Source organism: Apteryx rowi, unplaced genomic scaffold (genome assembly GCF_003343035.1).
Source record: "Apteryx rowi isolate R43461 unplaced genomic scaffold, aptRow1 scaffold_541, whole genome shotgun sequence".
NCBI classification, from domain to species: domain Eukaryota; kingdom Metazoa; phylum Chordata; class Aves; order Apterygiformes; family Apterygidae; genus Apteryx; species Apteryx rowi.
The window spans coordinates 278,779-297,499 of NW_020450807.1; the positions used below are offsets into that span (position 1 = coordinate 278,779).

Here is an 18,721-nt window from a genome sequence, read left to right on the forward strand (position 1 = left end):
CAGTTTGCCCTTGGTGTCATTGGCGCCCACATGAAAGAGCAGCAGTGGGTAATAGTCCGAAGCGTGGACAAGCCTTGGCAGTCTTTGCATGACATCTCTCACACGAGCCCCCGGCAGGCCACAAACCTCTCTAGACAAGAGGTCAGGTCGGCAGATAGATGCCTCCGTCCCCTGTAGCAGGGAGTCACCCACAACAATCACCCGCCGCTTTTTCCGGGCGTTCCAGCAGGGCACAGGGTCTGTTGTCCCAGGCACTTCCCTGGCAGCCATGCCCATCTCCTCCTCATCCTGGAGGGCACTAAACCTGTTCTTCAGCTTCAGGTCTTCAGGAGGAAGTCAAGTACAAAGACACCAGCCTCCACTTCTGAAGCAATAACAGGATTGGTGACGAACAACATATGAACAGTCGCTATCCCTGGAAGCAGGCACCACTGCCTTCTCAAAATGCTGCCAGACCTTGAGTGGTAAACAAACCCAAGCACATGATATAACATGGCAAAAATCAATTATACATAGTTATGCTCTTGTATTAAACAACCCTATGGACTTATTTATGTAACACTGTGCACTTAGCTGATCCTTTGTGTGAGTTATGCAACCGCTCCATAGTATGTAATAAGCTGAAAAAGTAACTCAGTCATTGCTGCCTGTAGGTATTTTTGCTGCATTGCTGGTCTAAACAGCAATAATAAAATGGTTTGTAATAATAGAGTGAAATGAGTGCTCTTCCTAGTGGATGTTTAAATAATTGTATTTCAGTTCCTGGTCTGAGGTTCCAAAGTTCTTCATTATCTTAAGCAAAGACTTACATATATGACATACATATCATTTATATGTATAGACAGATAGATAGATAGACAGATTTAAGCAGAGACACAAAAAAGGAGAACAATGAAGATGCTTATTAGTAATACATTATAGACTTAACACCCTTCAGTTAGTTCCTTTTCTTTTTCCTCTTTAAAGCCTTCTGTCTTAAAACAATGGAAGTGTGAGAAAATACCAGTGCCATAGAAACAAAAGAACACAAGAGAACAAAGGAAAGCAAACTTAAAAATATTCAAGAAATAAACAGTCTGTGTTAATCAAATTCAGTCTAACTTTCAATCCCTTAATACCAGCTCCCCTAGAACTGAAGAAAGAAGAGCATACTAGTAAAAACAATCATCTGAAATGGTTAGTAAACTCTGAAGTTGAGACTGTTAGTAACTGATGAATTAAAGTTTGCTATATTTTCTTATCTGTCAGAAGGATCTTAAGACTCCAAGATACTAGTCTGAAATAACAAGGTTTATTTGTTGCTTTGTTATTAATTTTTAAAACAAAAATCTAGATGTCTTCTTGCATTTCAGTTGCTTTGTGTTTTATGTTTTTTCTTCACTATAATCAGAGTTTGTTTTCAGTGTTCATAGGTGAAGGATCGTTTGCCAGTTTTGTACTCATGCTTCAACAAAAAGCTGTTATTTAGGAGAAAAGGACTTTCAGACAGGCAAAGAGGAAGAATAAAATGAAAGAATAAAATGAGGGGAAGTCCAAAGATAATCAAAGGGTAAAGGAAGTCAATGGAAAGAGGGTTCCTTTTGTAATTTTATCACAAGATAAACTAGTACAAATAAAATTAGAAAATGTTTTTACATTTTTTTTTATATATTGATCAGAATGAAATTACTTCAAAACTTAAATATGCTATTTTTGCTTTCCATGAATATTCTAGCAAATTAGTTCTTTTGTAATGTCTATAGAAACAGTTGAAGGAAAGGTAAATTTAAGCACAAATATTTGCACTATAAACTTGATTGGCTATATTCATCCAAGTAAGATGCAGAAATATGGTATGATTCATCCAAATAATCCTCGTTGATACAGCTCATACTTTGACTTCATACATATCAACTCATACAAACACATCTGAAGAAACACTGCTCCATTCAGTTTCTTCTGCACTTCATCACAGCATTTAAATTTCTTGAGTATTAAGCTTTCACATAGCTTTGATTGTCTCTGTTTGTTTGTAATCATTTATTCTGGAAATGTGTTAAATGTTTATGTATAGAACTGAAGAAAAACAGTTTTTTAGGCCTGTTTAAAAAATGTTCAGGAGGATAGATATGGTGTTCAGAAGCTCCTTTTAAACTTTTTTTTTTTTTTTTTTTTAATCAATTGCTTGCTTTGGTTTGCCAACTGAATAAGACTTACCATAATTTTGCACACTTCTAAGCACAGCAGTTATTACATGTCTTTTATCTCACTGGATTTCAGTAATACTGAAACATTTCATATAATTTGGCTTCCTTCACTTCTACCACTCTCTACAACTGTCTTGTGCACAATAAAATCACTCCATCCTTGTCTGCTAATGAGAAGGCACACATTTTAACATCTGCAAACTGATAGAGTCGGACATGACTTCGGACACTCTTGTAGATGAAAAGAGCGGTTCACCCTGCAACGATGCAAGAATAGTGGAAAAGCTGACGTACAACCACTGCCGAGCAAGCAAGCAGCCTCCATTATTCAATTTAAGGCTGAGGAAGGCTAACAGCTAATCCCATTCTGTAAGGATCATTTGTCACGATACTGTTTCAGTTCTTAGTACTGGTGAGTTAGCACTATGGCATAGTGCTTTGAGGATGATCACGTACAACCAAAATATAGGGCTGGGTTAACAATTACAACTGAAATAAAGGTGAGAACATGCTCAAGATGGTATTTTTAAAAATCAAAATTTATTACTTCTACTTTTGGTAAAACATCCTGTAATTGTTGTATTTTCCTCCCCCACCTACTCTCATTGTGTGTGGATGAATACACGTATAATTAAAAATACCTTACTACGTGTATTTAAAAAGACAATACCCCAACAACTACACATAAGGAGAAAACATATATGCTGAATAGGTGTAGGAAATATGAAAAATTTGCTTTATTTTAATGTTTTATTCTATCTGGAATCCTTCAGGCTTCACATTTGTAACAGAGTCACAGCTTAGAAAAGACACATAACATATGAAGTTTGTAAATTGTATAAGCATATCACTCCCCAAAATTATTTGTACTTTTGACCTACCAGTAACCAAAATTTCTGCGAGAATGGCTATTTCACTCATTAGCATATATAAAACTTTCCATAATGTCAAGACATAGTCTCATGCAAGGCCACTCCCCCCACCCCCCATACACACACTCACACACTATTCAAGTGAGTATTTCATTTCTGTCTCTGTTTCTGTCCAGAGCCAATAAAAGATTAAGCTCACCCAAACAAGCATGTAACCTCTAAACTCATTGTAAAAAATATCAGCATGGACATTTACAAAAACTATTTACAATTTTGTAAGCACAGTTGATGACACAAGCTGAACTTTTTTCCTACAGTTTTTTACTGGCATATTTCTCATACTGTTAAAGATGTAGGAGATAACAGCTTTTTCATTATGCTGGAGTCTATTAATATTAAATTATTATTTTGTTTTAAACAGAATCCCTTATTTCAGAGTATGTGATACCTATAAAGACAAGTTTTCTTTCTAGCAATCTTTGAAGTGAAGATACTGCCCTGGAAAGATTAAACATGTTTTTCTGGCAGTATTTCCTATCCCGGGACATTTATGCAGAAGTGGTTTGAATTGAATTTCTTCTGGCATTTTGCAAAGGAGACATTCTGCATGTGGGACCACTGATTTGTAGAAAGACACTAATAAAATATATAAAATGCAGAAAGAAGTTTCTAGCTTTGACAGAACACCGGCTACACTAACACTCAATGAAGTGATGTATAAATAACATGGGATCTGGCTTACTAAAAAAAAGCCTAGATATGTTACTTTGACTGCAGACAGGAATCTCTTACCTTTTCATAAGCTGAGTATGTTGCAGGTTTGGGGGACTCAGATTCTTCTTGCTCAGTTGAAACACCACCTGAAGAGTGGTAACGGTTTTGTATGGAGAGCAACTGTGAAGCGAAGGAGAGGTGTCTTCCAGCTTTTCCATTCTCAAACTTTCTGTCTAAGCAGAGCAGGATTCCTAGACTGAAAGTCAGAGAAGCATAATTTTGATTACATGGTAGTGCTGAAGCAGGTCTTTACAGGAGTAATAGGTCCTGCTGCAATCCCACACATTTTGCAAGGCAGAGCCGGATCACAGAGCCTCTAGAGGGAAGAGCCCCAGCAACATACTCTCTCCCAAACTGGGACTCTTCCTTGTGCCTTCATGGGATTCAAAGCTTGCAAGAGTTACCCTGAGGTGGCTCCTAGCTTCCCAGAGTAGTTGTGATCTCCATAAGGTCTTTCCAAATGAAACTTCAGGAAGAAACAAATGCCACAGCCCTGCATGGTCCCTGTAAAGCTCCGAACCCTGAAAGCAGGAACTTGAGCAGCTTTACAGCTACAAGGCACAGCTTAATCTTGCAAAACCTAATCTGGCAGCTAAGCAGCAGCAGACTTGACTACTGAGCCTGAAAAGCTGCCCTTAGCGCCTCTTAGCCATGGAGTGCTCTGCAGCTGTGAGGAAGGGGGAACCATTGAGATGTTGCACTGCAGGAGTTACATACACAGCATCAAAATGTTTCAGCAGCTTTTGTTTTAGGAGAAAGGAGAGTGTTTACTTTATGCAACTGACAGCTCACTCTGCTCGAGAGGTGACATTTCTTGCAGTTCAGTGCTTTGTTCTGAAGCCCCATTAAATGCTAGGTTGCCTCAGAATCCCACAGGCCTGTGGTTCACCTAGTTGGGATGAATAAAGAAAAGCTGAGCAATAAATCATACTTTTGTCAGGGATTTACATGCACTTAGAGGGAAATAGAGGCACATGGCCACAATAGTGTCATATTCCAGGAAAATGAACAAAAATAACATGTGCATCTTTTGCATCCTATAGAACACACCCCTAGAACAAGCCTGCCTGTCTCCCTTTTGGGTAGGAGGATTTTCCAAGCCTGTCTGTTTTGTGACTGAGAGCCGGTGGGGAGTGGGGGGCCGGCTGAAAAGTGCCTGTAGGTTCTCCAGCCCCATAGGCAGTATGTCATCATTGGAAGCTGAGACCCACTTCCTTAAGATTTCAGCATGTCATTTTCCTTTAAAATATATTGAAATTGCACTTATGTTCCAAAATAAGGCACAGGTCAATAACTTAATTTTAACCTTGCAGCTGAGCAGAAATCAAGCTTCCTATATCCTTCAATTACGCTCTGGCAATGTATGCGTACCACGTTTTCTCATTCTCATATGTTACCCTTCACCCACAGCAAATTATTCCTGTACATTTACCTGTATCTTGACTCTAGCTGTTTCAGTATTCCCTGCTCAAGGTGTACACTGTACTGCAAATTGGAAAGAATTTCCCTCCTTGGTGACTCAAATCTCTGACAGTTTGTACATGAATGTTGGTAGGAAAAGGTTTCTATTCTTTGTCATACCCAACTTTACTATTTCTCCTGACAGAGCTGATAAAGCCAATTGGAAAAAAAATATATATATATATATCTGAATGAATATACAATGGTTGTAGCTGGATGCAATACAAAGAATAACACTTAGAACACAAAAAATACTTAAAATACTTACAAAACGAAGTCCCAGGATATTTCATGTACAAATGGCCAAAAAAAAAAAAAAAAAAAAAAAGCTGCACTAGCAAGTATATACCATAGTAATATACAGGCATACGTCGTTTTATTGTGCATCTCTTTATTGTGCTTCACAGAGAATGCTTTTTTTTTTTTTTTAAACACAAATTGAAGGTTTGTGGCAACCTTGTGTCGAGCAAGTCTATCGGCACCATTTTTCCAACAACACGTGCTCACTTCATGTCTCTGTGTCACATTTTGGTAATTCTTGAAATATCGCAAACTTTTTCATTATTACTATATCTGTTATGGTGATCTGTGATCAGTGATCCTGGATGTCACTATCGTAATTGTTTTGGGGCGCCACGACCCGTGCCCATATAAGACAGCAAACTTAATCGATAAATGCGTGTGTTCTGACTGCTCCACTGACCGGCCGTTCCCCAGTCAAAATATCAACATTAACAGGAGTTTGGAAGAAGTTGATTCCAATACTCATGGATGACTTGGAGGGGTTCAAGACTTCCGTGGAGAAAGTAACTGCAGAAGTGGTTGAAATAGCAAAAGAACTAGAAGTGGAACCTGAAGATGCGACTGAATTGCTGCAACCTCATGATAAAACTTGAATGGATGAGGAGTTGCTTCTTACGATGAGCAAAGAAAGAGGTTTGTTGAGATGGAATCTGCTCCTGGTGAAGATGCCTTGAACATTATTGAAATGACAACAAAGGATTTAGAATATTACATAAACTTAGTTGATAAAACAGCGGCAGGATTTGAGAGGATTGACTCCAATTTTGAAAGAATCGGCCATCAACATTAAGGCAAAACCCTCCATCAGCAAAAAAGTTACGACTCGCTGAAGGCTCAGACAATGGTTAGCATTTTTTAGCAATATTTTTTTTTAATTATGTACATTGTTTGTTTAGACATAATGCTATTGCACACTTAATAGACTACAGTATAGTGTAAACAACTTTTCTATGCACTGGGAAACCAAAAAATTCACATGACTCGCTTTATTGCGGTGGTCTAGAACCGAACCCGCAATATCTCTGAGGTATGCCTGTAGATTAGCCTACTATTCCACGTTATCCTTCTGCAACTGCGCTACTCATTAGTCATCCAGTTGTCTCAACTGTATACATGCACATGTAATTAATGCTTACACATGTTCACCTGCTTATGCATATACTCAACTGCAAAAGATCCAGCAATGAATCTGAGACAAGTGCATGGTTTCATACTGAAATTACATGAATAAATAAAATGTGCATAGAGTTTAGTATGTTTATTATAGCTGTACATGTAAGTTTGAAAATTTCCTTATGCAAAGTTGACAGAAGGCATTTTTTCAGGTTTCTCCAGCAACCACGGCAACTGTATTTGAGAAGAGGGTTTTAAATTACTTCAGTATGCTTGTCCTATCCTTAGAAATCCCAAATTCTCAAGTATTAGCAAAACTGGGGGTTCTGAAAAGAGATGACATTTTTAGTGTCCTTGTACATGGGGATGGTGGGGGGGAGGAGTAAAGAGAATAAACTGTGTTGAAAGGGAAAAATGCCTGTCAACTATTCTCTCTCCCTTCTATCTGCAAGTAAATGAAGCCAAAGTAATTTTTCCTTCATAGTTTTTCATGAGAAAAGGCTATTCTGATTATTTTTTTCAGCAGTGATACCACTTAAATTTACTACACCATTTTTCCTGTGAGAGTTTAACTTAAAAATTGTTGACACATCACAACAGGGTAAATACAAATCAGCACACTGACATTAGTCAAAATACTAAAATTTCTTAAAAAACAAAAAACCCATGTTGCACAGTACACCTGCTAATGGTCCGAAAGACAACACTCCTAAGATACTTCAGTTTACATTGATTGAGGATTTTAGTTAAAACTGGTGGCACCTCCTAGTGTGAATAAAACTAAATAATTTTTGCTAGTCCCTCAAGAAGAGCTATCTGGAAGGTCAAGATGAGAGCAGAGGGACAGTAATTATTTTTTTAAAGCATTCTTGCCTGCCCTGGCACAATTACACAAGTTGAAAGTATGCTCCTTTTTAACTCTTGACTACACAGACTCAGTAAAATGAAAGTGGTATGGCAACTGCGTTTTAGAAGCTCTTGTGTTTATGATGGAAAGCAGAATTCTGGCTTGCTTAGGCAGAAAGAAAGTACCTCTTCTACTACCCAGTTTCTCCCACTTTCAAATGAATGTTCCTTTGTATCACCCAGGGCGATGACTCATTCATTTGTAAAGTGAAGGTTAGGGGGTAGACCTAATACGCAAGTTAGTGTTTGTGTAACACTCTCGTATTTTAGCTGTAATTATCTGACAGCTACTCATAGCCAAGATGAAGTAGTGATTTTCGAGGTGTGGTCAATAAATTACTGGTGCCGCAGAGTACTTAACAGTTATGTACAAAGAACTGCTGGACAGCAGGTACCTGTACCTGTACCAGGTGCCTGTAGCTTTCAAATCATGCTTAAAAAACAAATCAACTCCCCCCCCCCCCAACACTTTTCCCATTGTTATTACCATATAAGTAATCATTGTGGTAAGATTCCCTCCCACAAAGATAAATATTATGTCGTACAGCTACATTACAGCCTGAGGCAGAAATCTGAGCAGTTATAGAAAGGATCATGGTAGTAGGGTTGCTAAGGAATACCTCTGAATCTTGAAATAAGACAAAACATAAAAGATTAAGAGTTAGATTTAAGGATTAATTGAATCATTATTGAATCCAACCCATATTTCTTTTCTTCCTCATAGCTGATGAAAACATCAGCTTTAATAACAGGTAATATGTTTTTTAAAAATACATGCATTGCACGAGGATAAAAGCAACACAGATTTCAAAAAAAATTTAATTTCATGTAAGAAATTAAAATGATGCATTAGTGGAAAGGTGTAAATGGGAATATTTTAGTAGTCAGAATAAGTAATTAATAAAAACAGACACCCTTAACAAAATATAAAAACAGAACTTGGTATTTGGAAGTATATTATCCACATTTCCTCACGTTAAACTGCTAAATTCAATGGCTTAATTATTATCATATTGCCCTCAGCAATGGCTAATCATTATTTAAATTAGTTGTGTGAAAAGTCATGAGACCAAAAATACTGTGCCAATGACTGGAATAGTAACGCCAGTTTACTATACACAAGGAATAATTTACTACACCAGGGAGTCAATCCACAGTCATCAATACAAAGCCAATGAGGACTACTGCATAGCATACTGGTTACTGTACCAAAAGTGCATTTTTCAGCATCCAGTGGACTGGGGAAAAAGTAGTAAAACTGCCCATTTTTTACATAACTTTAAAAAACAACCAGATGATTGACAGATGAAGACAAAACACATACTTCTTTTATAAGTAAAAGCATAGTCTAAAGATCTTAAGAGCACCATAAGATTTCTATCAGATAAAACAGTACAAACCATTAGCATCGTAAGTAAAGAGCAATTAAAAGGTTATTATATCATCCCAAATTTAGAACACAACTGAAAGAATTTTAGTGTGCTGCTGCATCATCCTACGGTCTAACACACACATACTAAGACCAGTATTTTACTGACCTTTTGCTATGCTCTGGAAACAAATAATGCAAAGAAAATGCTTTTCATGTATAACAGAGGTCTAGAAAGATTTAAACTGCTGATGTGTAAACTGAAATTTGGAAAATACAAACATGTTTATGTGGGGAAAAGCAGCAGTGTCTGGTTTAATCCACTAACATTCAATTCAGCTCTTTCACTGATTCTTTGAAAATATTGTTACTGAATATCCCTGGCTACCAATAATTTTTATATTAGAGTGCCACTTTCTCACTATTGAAGGTTTCTGCATTTATATTATTCTCAATCCTTTATCCTTCTATCCCCATCGATCTCTCACATTTAAAAGTTGCAGTTTTCTCACATAAAGCATTGTAGAACTGCTTTTTGCTGCTTAAGTGATATGCAGTTGACATTATTTCTGTTTTCAAAGCACTGAGTTCACTTTCCAGTTGGATCACATATTAAACAATAATTAAAAATAGTACTCTCTCCCTACTCTGGTGTGACATGATAAAGGCTATTCGCCATTCAATATACGTTCAATCTCTTCTAGTCTTTTCAAAGCAGCGACTCTTTTTTTCTCAATGTCTTTGATTTCTTTTGTAGATTTTTTGGGAGTCTCTTTGTCCATGTTGTTTTTCTCCGTTCGTTTCTTATTTTTTAAATGCCCTTTATTAACTGTTGTTTGGGTGGTTTTCTTCTCATTTTTTACTTCTTTCAAATTTTCAAATGTTTTTTTTTTTTCTTCTACAGCTGCAATCCCATCTGCTGGAAGTGATGACTGCTCCGCAGCACTGAGTGATGCAATTTTACTTCTGACTATGTTTAGGTGACGCTGAATATATTCCTCATGAGGTGCCAATGCTAGAGTTTCAACCAAACATTTTTCTGCTTTCTTTAAGTCTCGCTCTTCAAAGTAAACCACACAAAGATTATGTTTTCCTTGTACATTGTTAGGATCTAGTTCCAGAATTTTTTCAAAACACATTTTTGCTCCACTTATATCTTTCTTTTGGTTCATTAAAATATCTCCTTTTAGAATCAGACCTTTGGTATGATCAGGGTAATATCTCAGTAGGTCTTCCAGGATGGGCAACGCCATCAATTCTTTTGCTGTCTGAGAATAAAGCAGTGCCAAATTGAACAAAGCACTTCGGAAGTTTGGCTGTAACCTTATCGCTTTCTTCATCCAAGCCTCTGCTTCCATATCTTTTTTGTCATCCATTGCCAGCATACCCAAATTGAAGTAGCCATTTGCATCCTGTGGTTCTTCTTTCACATAATTTAACAGTCTTTGTTTAGCTTCAGGTCTAAGCCGAGCATTACCTAAATGACAAAATTACAGATTTATTTCTGAAGAATTTTTAGACCAGGCCTGTCAAATGCTAAGGTTTACACAAATTAAAATGAAACATATTTAGTACAACTGTAAAAGGGAAAGGGTTTAAAAATGCTACTTTTTCTTTTTGCTGGGTAACAGCACTTTATAAAGATGTATTTCTCTTCTTTACAGAACAAAACTACTTCACTTGACTTGTAGCCAAAGTCAGCATCATTACCCTATTTCTTGAATTGTAATTAGTTTTTATAAAATATAAATACAAATAAGGGTGTGTCTACAAGCTTAAGAAATTATTTTCACGTATGATTAAGCAACTGAAATGGAGAAAAGACATCAGTTTTGACAAATCAGCTCTCACAGAGGCAAACTTGGAGTGGAAGACCTCATTTTGTTAAAGATATATTAATAGATTTTAAAGACAGAGATCACATAGGATAACTTCATATTTAGCCAGGCTAAATATTTTCTAAAACCAATTACGATAAACTCAAATCTTTCCCTTATTTTATTTTGCCTCAAGAAACAAACCACCTCCCCCTCAAATACACATCACCACCATACTGAAAAGTAATCACATCTGATCATGCTAGGAGTCCTAGCTTGTAGTCTGTGCTACCTTTTATAAATACCCAGTGAACACATCTTTGTAAGAAGGCACAGCCTTACTGAAGGATGAGGGAGCAGGGAGCTCACTTTAGCTTATTCTTTCACCTCCTGAAACAGTGCTGCACCCTCTAGTATGAATAACTGAATACTAGACAGTTAACAATTCTGCTTGTGTGAAGCCCCCGAGCAAAGGGTTTCTTGTATTACATAACTTACAACATGAAGACAAGAGACAAATAACAAACCATTTGCATCACAGCTCCAGCCAAACCTATAGAATCCCTTTCTGAGGGGTAGCTTACTATTCCAACAAGAGGAAACAAAAGCCCTGACTAGCCACTTGCCAAATATTCTTTGCAACAGCCTGTATTCACAGAAGGGTTTCATGTATCCATACAGCTAGAAGTTATATATATGAATAAAATTAGACACATGAAGACTGGACTTGATTCATACTAATTAGCAATATTACAAAGGAATTTTTGCTAGATTTAAAGTCCACAGAAGTCAGTCACACATTTTAGTGAGGAATGCATTATATCAATATAAATGTAAGACATCAGTATTATACATATTTTACTAAATAACAATTTTTTTTTTGAGAACAGATTATATATGAACAATTTTGAAATATATTTTTGTGCAAGACTATATTCTTTATAAGATGTTATAATACAAAATACAATTTGTTTTAAAAGTGCTTATCAGTTAGTGTACATGTACACCTTGCACAAATTTCATACACTCCCATAAAGATGACTATTACAATAAACAGTTTCTTCTTTGGTGTTTCTCCTAACGCAATTGAGAACGATGCTATGAACTTCTGTTTCAAAAAACAAGTCAAATCTTANAAAAAAAAAAAAAAAAAAAAAAAAAAAAAAAAAAAAAAAAAAAAAAAAAAAAAAAAAGCATGCATCCTATGAATGCAAATACATAATGCTTATATTAGGGACAACTAACATACCAGATTCCTGCATTAGTAGGGCTGAGTTGAACAATGCCAGTTTATGTGTTGGGTTCAGTTCCAGTGCTCGGTTGAAATTCTTCAGAGCTTCTGTCGGATCTTTTAGTTCGATGTAAACAATTGCCAAATTGTACCACAGGTCTGCATTGGTTCTGTCTAATTCTAGAGCTCTAAGATAAGCTTCCTTAGCTTTCAGAGGTTTGTTCATTTTTAGAAGTAGTTCTCCCCTGTTGAAGAATCAAATTTTACTTTCAACAACTTTCATTCATAACGATATGAAAATAATTGACAAGTTCTTAAAAGTGCGCCTACCTAAAGCCAGTAGATGCAGTGAGATAATAATTTCTTTCCTTTTGTTTTAAACACAAAATAACACAGGACTTTGTTTCTATACCATTCCCCAAAGCTTTCACCTCTCAAAATCTTGTATATGCAAGGTGGGAGCAGGGGAGTCACCAAGGGCTCCTGATAGCTACCCTGTAATTACACTGCAGCAGCTACAGTCTAGGCTTCTTGGCACCTGCCTAAGTCCCAGCAGGAATCACAACTAGATAATTAGTGAACTGAAGCCTTGGTGCCTACAGGCACATTACTCTTATCTACGCAGGCTCCCATTTATGTGCCTTCTAGTCATGCAAGTCTTGCATTTTCTGGACCAACTTCATCAAAAAAGGGTAAAGAAAGCTCCATTATCCAGACTAACCGAAAGGTTTTTAGTTAAAAACTAGAAGATGGGAAATGTGAGTTTGAAATTCATGAAGAAATCAAATGGACGCATCTTGCTATACAATGTTCCAATACGCATCATATGTGAAAACACACTATTTTAAACAGAAATTTAAAAGAATTAAAAGGGATTCTAAGAATGAATAATTGATTATTGATGCCAAAACTGCATCTTCTAATTTCAAAATAATCATTAAGCCAATTCCAGCAGCTAGTTTAATTGTATAAGCTAAATACCGTTTATTAGTTCTGCAAATAATAAACTTATGTTCAAGAATGTACAGCTCTAAAATTAGAAAAGATACCTGCTGATATAAGCCTGCTTGAAATCTGGCCTCATACTAATTGCTTGTCGATATAATTGATCTGCTTCTTCAAGGCGAGATTCATTTGCTCGAATTAAGTTTGCAAGATTGATATAAACATTCAGATGGTTAGGAGCAACTCTTGCTGCGTACTTTTTACCTGGAATAATCTGTCAAAAAGAATATTATGTACCAAATGTAGACCGCTAAGAAATTTCAACACAATCTGAAAGACAATCAGTATAGATCTAATCTTCACTCTGCCATATTTGTTTTGGGTACCACTAGATATCAGTGGGCAGGCTCTTAATAATCACAAATAGCAATTCTTCTTTCCTGAAAAATCATACCAAAATAGAAACAGATTTTTTTTTCTTTTTTAGTTCTATGAAGATACAGATAATTTTTATACTATATTTGAAATATCAGCTTATTAAGCTCTGCTGCTGCTTAACTGGGCAAATGGCCATCAATGACCAACCAGCCCTTGGAAAACATTCCCCATTCAGACCGAGAATATTTGCTAAAGCCTAAACCCACATTCTATCAGACAATTTAATTCCTTTTTTGACTATCCATCCTGAGGTGTGAATAAGATTTTACCAGTCACTGTTACAGTGGATGTAAGATTTCCATCTGGTACAATATGGTAACTGTTGTATTGCTTATACTTTATCAGTCTAGAATCTTCATGCTGTTTCACGGCACGGAAACTTTTTAATGCTGTAATTCTACTCAGTGGTCTGCTGATTTTTATCAACAGCCTCATTTTATCCTTAACTTGTGTTACTTTCATATCCATGCCAATAAATTACTCTCCTTTTCTCCTAAACAACTAAAATAAGTAATATTACCTACACATACATATAACTTAATATATAGTAAGGGTAACAAAGTATGTTGTTAAAAATATGTTCAAGCAAAGATTTTTTTTTGTCGCTGCTGCTATCTCTCTTCTCCCCACTCCAACACTGCATTTAAGCTTTCGCTTGTAGGTTTGGAAATTCAATCATCAATATTATTAGCTAGAAGAGAGAGCAAACCCTGCGTGATTAGAAACTGTGCGTGCACATTTAACTGTTGCTTTCTTTTATATCTTTAATTTGAGCATATCAAAACAACAGTATAAAATTAACTTAAAATAAAGTTTGAAGAAAAAAGTTCCAAATTAGCATTTCTTAAATTGTTATAACTGTATATAACCTGCTCTTTTAAAAGAGAAAGATTTAAAAAAGCCCTTTAACCATATAGCAACATAGAGCTTTATGCAAAAATAAGAAAAACTTGTATCGTGAATAAAGGTTTGAAATATCTCCTATGGCAGTAGATAAAATAAAATTAATAATTACCTGTGGCATCAATGATTTGGCAGTCATATATGATTCTTCAGCTTCCTTTGTTTTGTTTAAATTTTTGTAAGTTCTTCCTACATTCATATGGGCACCAATATCATCTGAATAAAGAAAAGAATAAAAATTCAAATAGTTTCATGTATTGAGCACCATACAAATAAATGACTATGCCTTGTGAGTAGCATTAAGTAGAGTTACTATATAAAGATCATTAAAAAAAGCAATTCTAAATTATTTTTCGTCTTAATTATGAAGTTAGTATTAATTTAAGCATGAGCCAAGGACAGATCATACAGTTTCTTATGAAATGGTCAAAAATTTGAGGTCATACTTCTATGCATCTATTTTTAATTTCTTGTTATAGTAGAAGCACCTAATTGACACAATTTTTGTGACAGAATTTTCTGATTATGTTACTTTGTGACAGAATTGTCAAAGTGAAAGACAACAGTGCTGATGTCAGATTTGAAACACATTACGTATCCTGAGTAACAAGAATTTCTCTGAAGTTAGGAAATATCTAACACACTCTAAAATACAGGAAGGCAAGCAGGTTTGCTTTCTTGTGTGTGAACGTAATATGTAACAAATGCAGTATACATGTTAAACTGAAATTTATTTATTAGTTTTCTAAAACAAAACAGTAACAATTGTCAAGTACTACCTAGAACTTCCTTTGCAGCAGTACCCACAATTCAGTAAACACACTTTGATGCTGCCTAGATTTACTAATTTTTAAGAGATTTTCTTAGTTTAATTTAGGAAAATTAAATATTATTAGTTACGTTAAATATGGAATTGGAGTTTGGATTGCATTCCTTCTGAATGAATTTACATAATGGTTTTAAATGGGAAGTCTTTGTATTCCTGCATAGATACAAACTTTTCCCAAGTATCTTTTTGCAGTTTATTCTTCTTAAAGAATTATTTTCTAACACTCAAAAGCTACGGATCAATTAATTAAGCATATTACACGGTGTGATGTTTGGTTGGGGAAAAACAGTTAATTCAGAAGATTTTAAGTTAATTCAGAAGATTTTTAAGTAAGCTAAGAGTACTAAAATACTATGGGTGGGGAGGAGAGAACAATAAGCCACTGTTTGCATTCAATGGCAACCAGTCAAAGGTTATACCTGGTTGCACTTGGGTGGCTTGTATGAAGAACTGCAAAGCTCTTTCAAAATTCTTTTCATTTTCTAATGCATGCCCCACATTATTCCATAGTTTTGCATTGTTCTTATTTACCTAAAAACAGAAAAAAATATACAAATACATACAATTATGTAACACTTGATTTTCTTGCAGCTACATCATAGACACATAAAAATGCACGGCATATGACACAGATTTCATCAAGCAACTCTAAAGCTCGTAAAGAATATGTAAAGAATAACAAAACATTGCATACAATTAGAACAATTAAATGGATATTGAGGAATGAGTTCATTTTAGCTATTAGTCAGATATTGTCCCTAAAAATCCTAAGGGTTCCAAAATTCATTGCAATTGTTAAGGGACAATGAATAGCTGGTAATACAAACTATCCTATCATGCCATATGCACTTTAAAGATATTATTTTTATGCCTCAAACTTCTTGTAGACTTTTGTGCTCAAGACAACATATAATGCTTTTGTCCAGATAAAAGAATATATTCAACTGTTGTAACACAATTAAGACAAGCTACTTCCCTCTACAAAAAATCTTCTTTTTCTAGAAAAGTCTTCTATTTCTTGCATGTGAATTCCCATGCAACGTCACACACTGCTTTTAAAGCATTCCCCAAAGCGACTAATTAGATATTAATACTATCAATGGAGAAATAAACCTGGCAAAACAAGCATAATTTCTCTTCATTTTTATCATGCTCTATTGTACTCGGCATTTTGAGAGGAACAGCAAAAAAAGTTTCCATTAATTCTTTGAAATGAAATTCCGTACCTTTAAAGCTGACATAAACAATGTGTACTCTGACTCCCAATCCCAGTTTCTGTGCAGTGTTTTTAAGGCATGAGTGAACAGTACCACAGCCAAACACACCCAAGAAATCTTTCTTAGCACACTATTAAAAAAAAAAAAGAGATCTTAGAAGCACACAATTCTAATTCATAGCAAATTAAATATTTTGTATGCTAGGAGACACAAATTGAGGAACATGTTTTTCATGGTTTACCTAAAATTTTCTGCATCACTATGCAATCCACTTAATAAAAATTAAGGCATTACACATTATTAAAACCAAAAGTATAGGAAAAGTGTATTTTTAATATTCAGAGCTTATCTATAATTTAAGGCAATGAATGTGATCATGGTGTCAAACACTGAGGTTCTTCAAAACACTTTATAAAATTTAAAATATTACAAAATGTAAAGAACTAAAAGCATCATCCCATCCTTTTGTTTAATACCAGATCATTCTGCACAAATGCTTGAGTGTGCACATCACCAGTACCTTTCCCACACTGCAGAATGCATCCTAACAGAGAGGTCTACTGTCGAGATTACCCAAACTTCCATAAATCAAATAAACTCCTAATGCAACTGTAATAACTAAATTAGAGCAAGTTTTAGTGTCTCTTTAGAAATTTGTATTTTGTTTTAAAAGCTGCAAGTCAGGGGCAGAAATCACTCTCCATGATCAGCTTCTCAGCAACAGTGTTTTTCTAGAGTTTATGCAGTTTATTTTTCCGGAGTGTAAGCATCACTTAGTTTAACAACAACAGATATAAAACATATGCTTTAGCTGATCATTAGGTCTCTGAATTCTGATGTAACTGGGGAAAAAAAGCCCCACTGAATAGTCAGTAGCTTTCGTACAATTATGAACATTATTTGGTTTTTAAAAAGCTTTAAAAGTTTCACTCAAGCAGATATGGCCGTTCATCACTGCCAGCTACTTCTTATACTTTGAGTTATGCCATAGGTCTGCACACACTGCTCTGTACTTCACAGGGGTTTGACAGAAAACAGAAGGTTTTTTTCCATTTTTAAAATGTACAAAATTCTGTGCAGACTTAGATGATTATGCCTATTTAAAAGAAAGCAGAAGAGAACCAAGAGAGAAACCGGCATATGACACAGGCTCTATTCTATATCCCCACTAGCCTTATGAAAGACAGTTTCACTGTACATATTCCTAAAGCAAAGAGCCTTCTCCCCCTCATAAGACTTTTTAGAGCACTGATTCCCAACCTTTTTGTAATAAGTCACCCTGTTGCCTAATTTTCCTCCCCGTTCATCCTCTCCTCTTGGATCCTAATTTTCTTTCACACCACTTCGATTTGTATTCGTGATGATGCCTTCTCCTCACTCTCACAAGGCACAGCTGATTTCTTCTTACTCCCTGCTGTCAGCTTTGGCAGCACCAGTTTAGCACAGCTTATAGTGCAAGCCCTCACCTCTGCTGATAGCAGAGGTAACTGACTGGGATCTACTGCCTTACGGTTCGTCTGAACTAGCACCAGGATGCCACTGGAATAACAAGGGTAAAGCATCTAGGTCACGGGGAAGCATTTACAGATCTATGAAGAAGACCACATAAAATCCAAGATCCATTTATAGGATATAAGAACTGATGCCACCAAAGACCCAAAGCTGCAAAAGGTGCTTTTTGAGCAGAATTTCCTAATGAGAAACTCTTATCTAAAACATTCTTTATTAAAACAAGTACTGAATTGCTCTGACGTTCATTCTGAGCACTGCATCTCTTAAAATTTTAGCAGTAACAAAGGTTTTTGAATATGCTGCAAACTGATACACATGCGTATATAAACTCATGCATATATAAACTCTAGTCAGTAACTACTTTTGAAAAATGGACAAATTAAGTCTGAGCAAGAATTTTTTTGTATAATACTTTAAAAAAATTTTAGATTTTAAATAGTAAGTATGTGTTTCTTTACATCACAGAGATTGGATATAGTACTAGGAATATAGGTGAGTGAGTAAGTACAGGAAATTTCAAAGAAAACAATGTACTTCGCATCATATCTTCAGCAAGATAGTTTACGACTTTAACCTGAAATACTAGATTGTGCAATTGAATCAAATCTATTAGCCTTTCATCTTACAATCTGCATGCAACTGCTAATTCAAAGGACAGTGGCACAAGGCTGAAAAGACTCTGAAGTATTTGTTAAATTACTATGGAATTTACTTTGTACACAGAACAGCAAGAAGTAACATCTAAAGTACTTCTAAGGCTTGCAGCACTGAACTCAACCACTTTTTTTTTTTTTTTTTTAAACTGTCAGTACTTTATCAGAAGACTAGCTCAGTATGTCAGAAGG

At 35.6% G+C, this 18,721-nt stretch overlaps 1 protein-coding gene across 2 annotated transcripts in view; it reads right to left on the bottom strand.

Moving 5' to 3' along the window:
• Nucleotides 1-8,416: 8,416 nt before the first annotated feature.
• Nucleotides 8,417-18,721, bottom strand: part of TMTC3 (transmembrane and tetratricopeptide repeat containing 3) — a 36,440-nt gene continuing 26,135 nt past the window's right edge. For both annotated transcript variants that reach the window (XM_026081305.1, XM_026081306.1), the window contains exons 11-16: nt 16,374-16,494; nt 15,567-15,678; nt 14,431-14,534; nt 13,082-13,251; nt 12,051-12,277; nt 8,417-10,461 (exon numbers count right to left, since the gene is read on the bottom strand). In XM_026081305.1, coding sequence (XP_025937090.1) covers nt 9,653-10,461; nt 12,051-12,277; nt 13,082-13,251; nt 14,431-14,534; nt 15,567-15,678; nt 16,374-16,494 — 1,543 coding nt within the window. In that variant the 3' untranslated portion in view covers nt 8,417-9,652. The remainder of the gene's footprint in view (nt 10,462-12,050; nt 12,278-13,081; nt 13,252-14,430; nt 14,535-15,566; nt 15,679-16,373; nt 16,495-18,721) is intronic.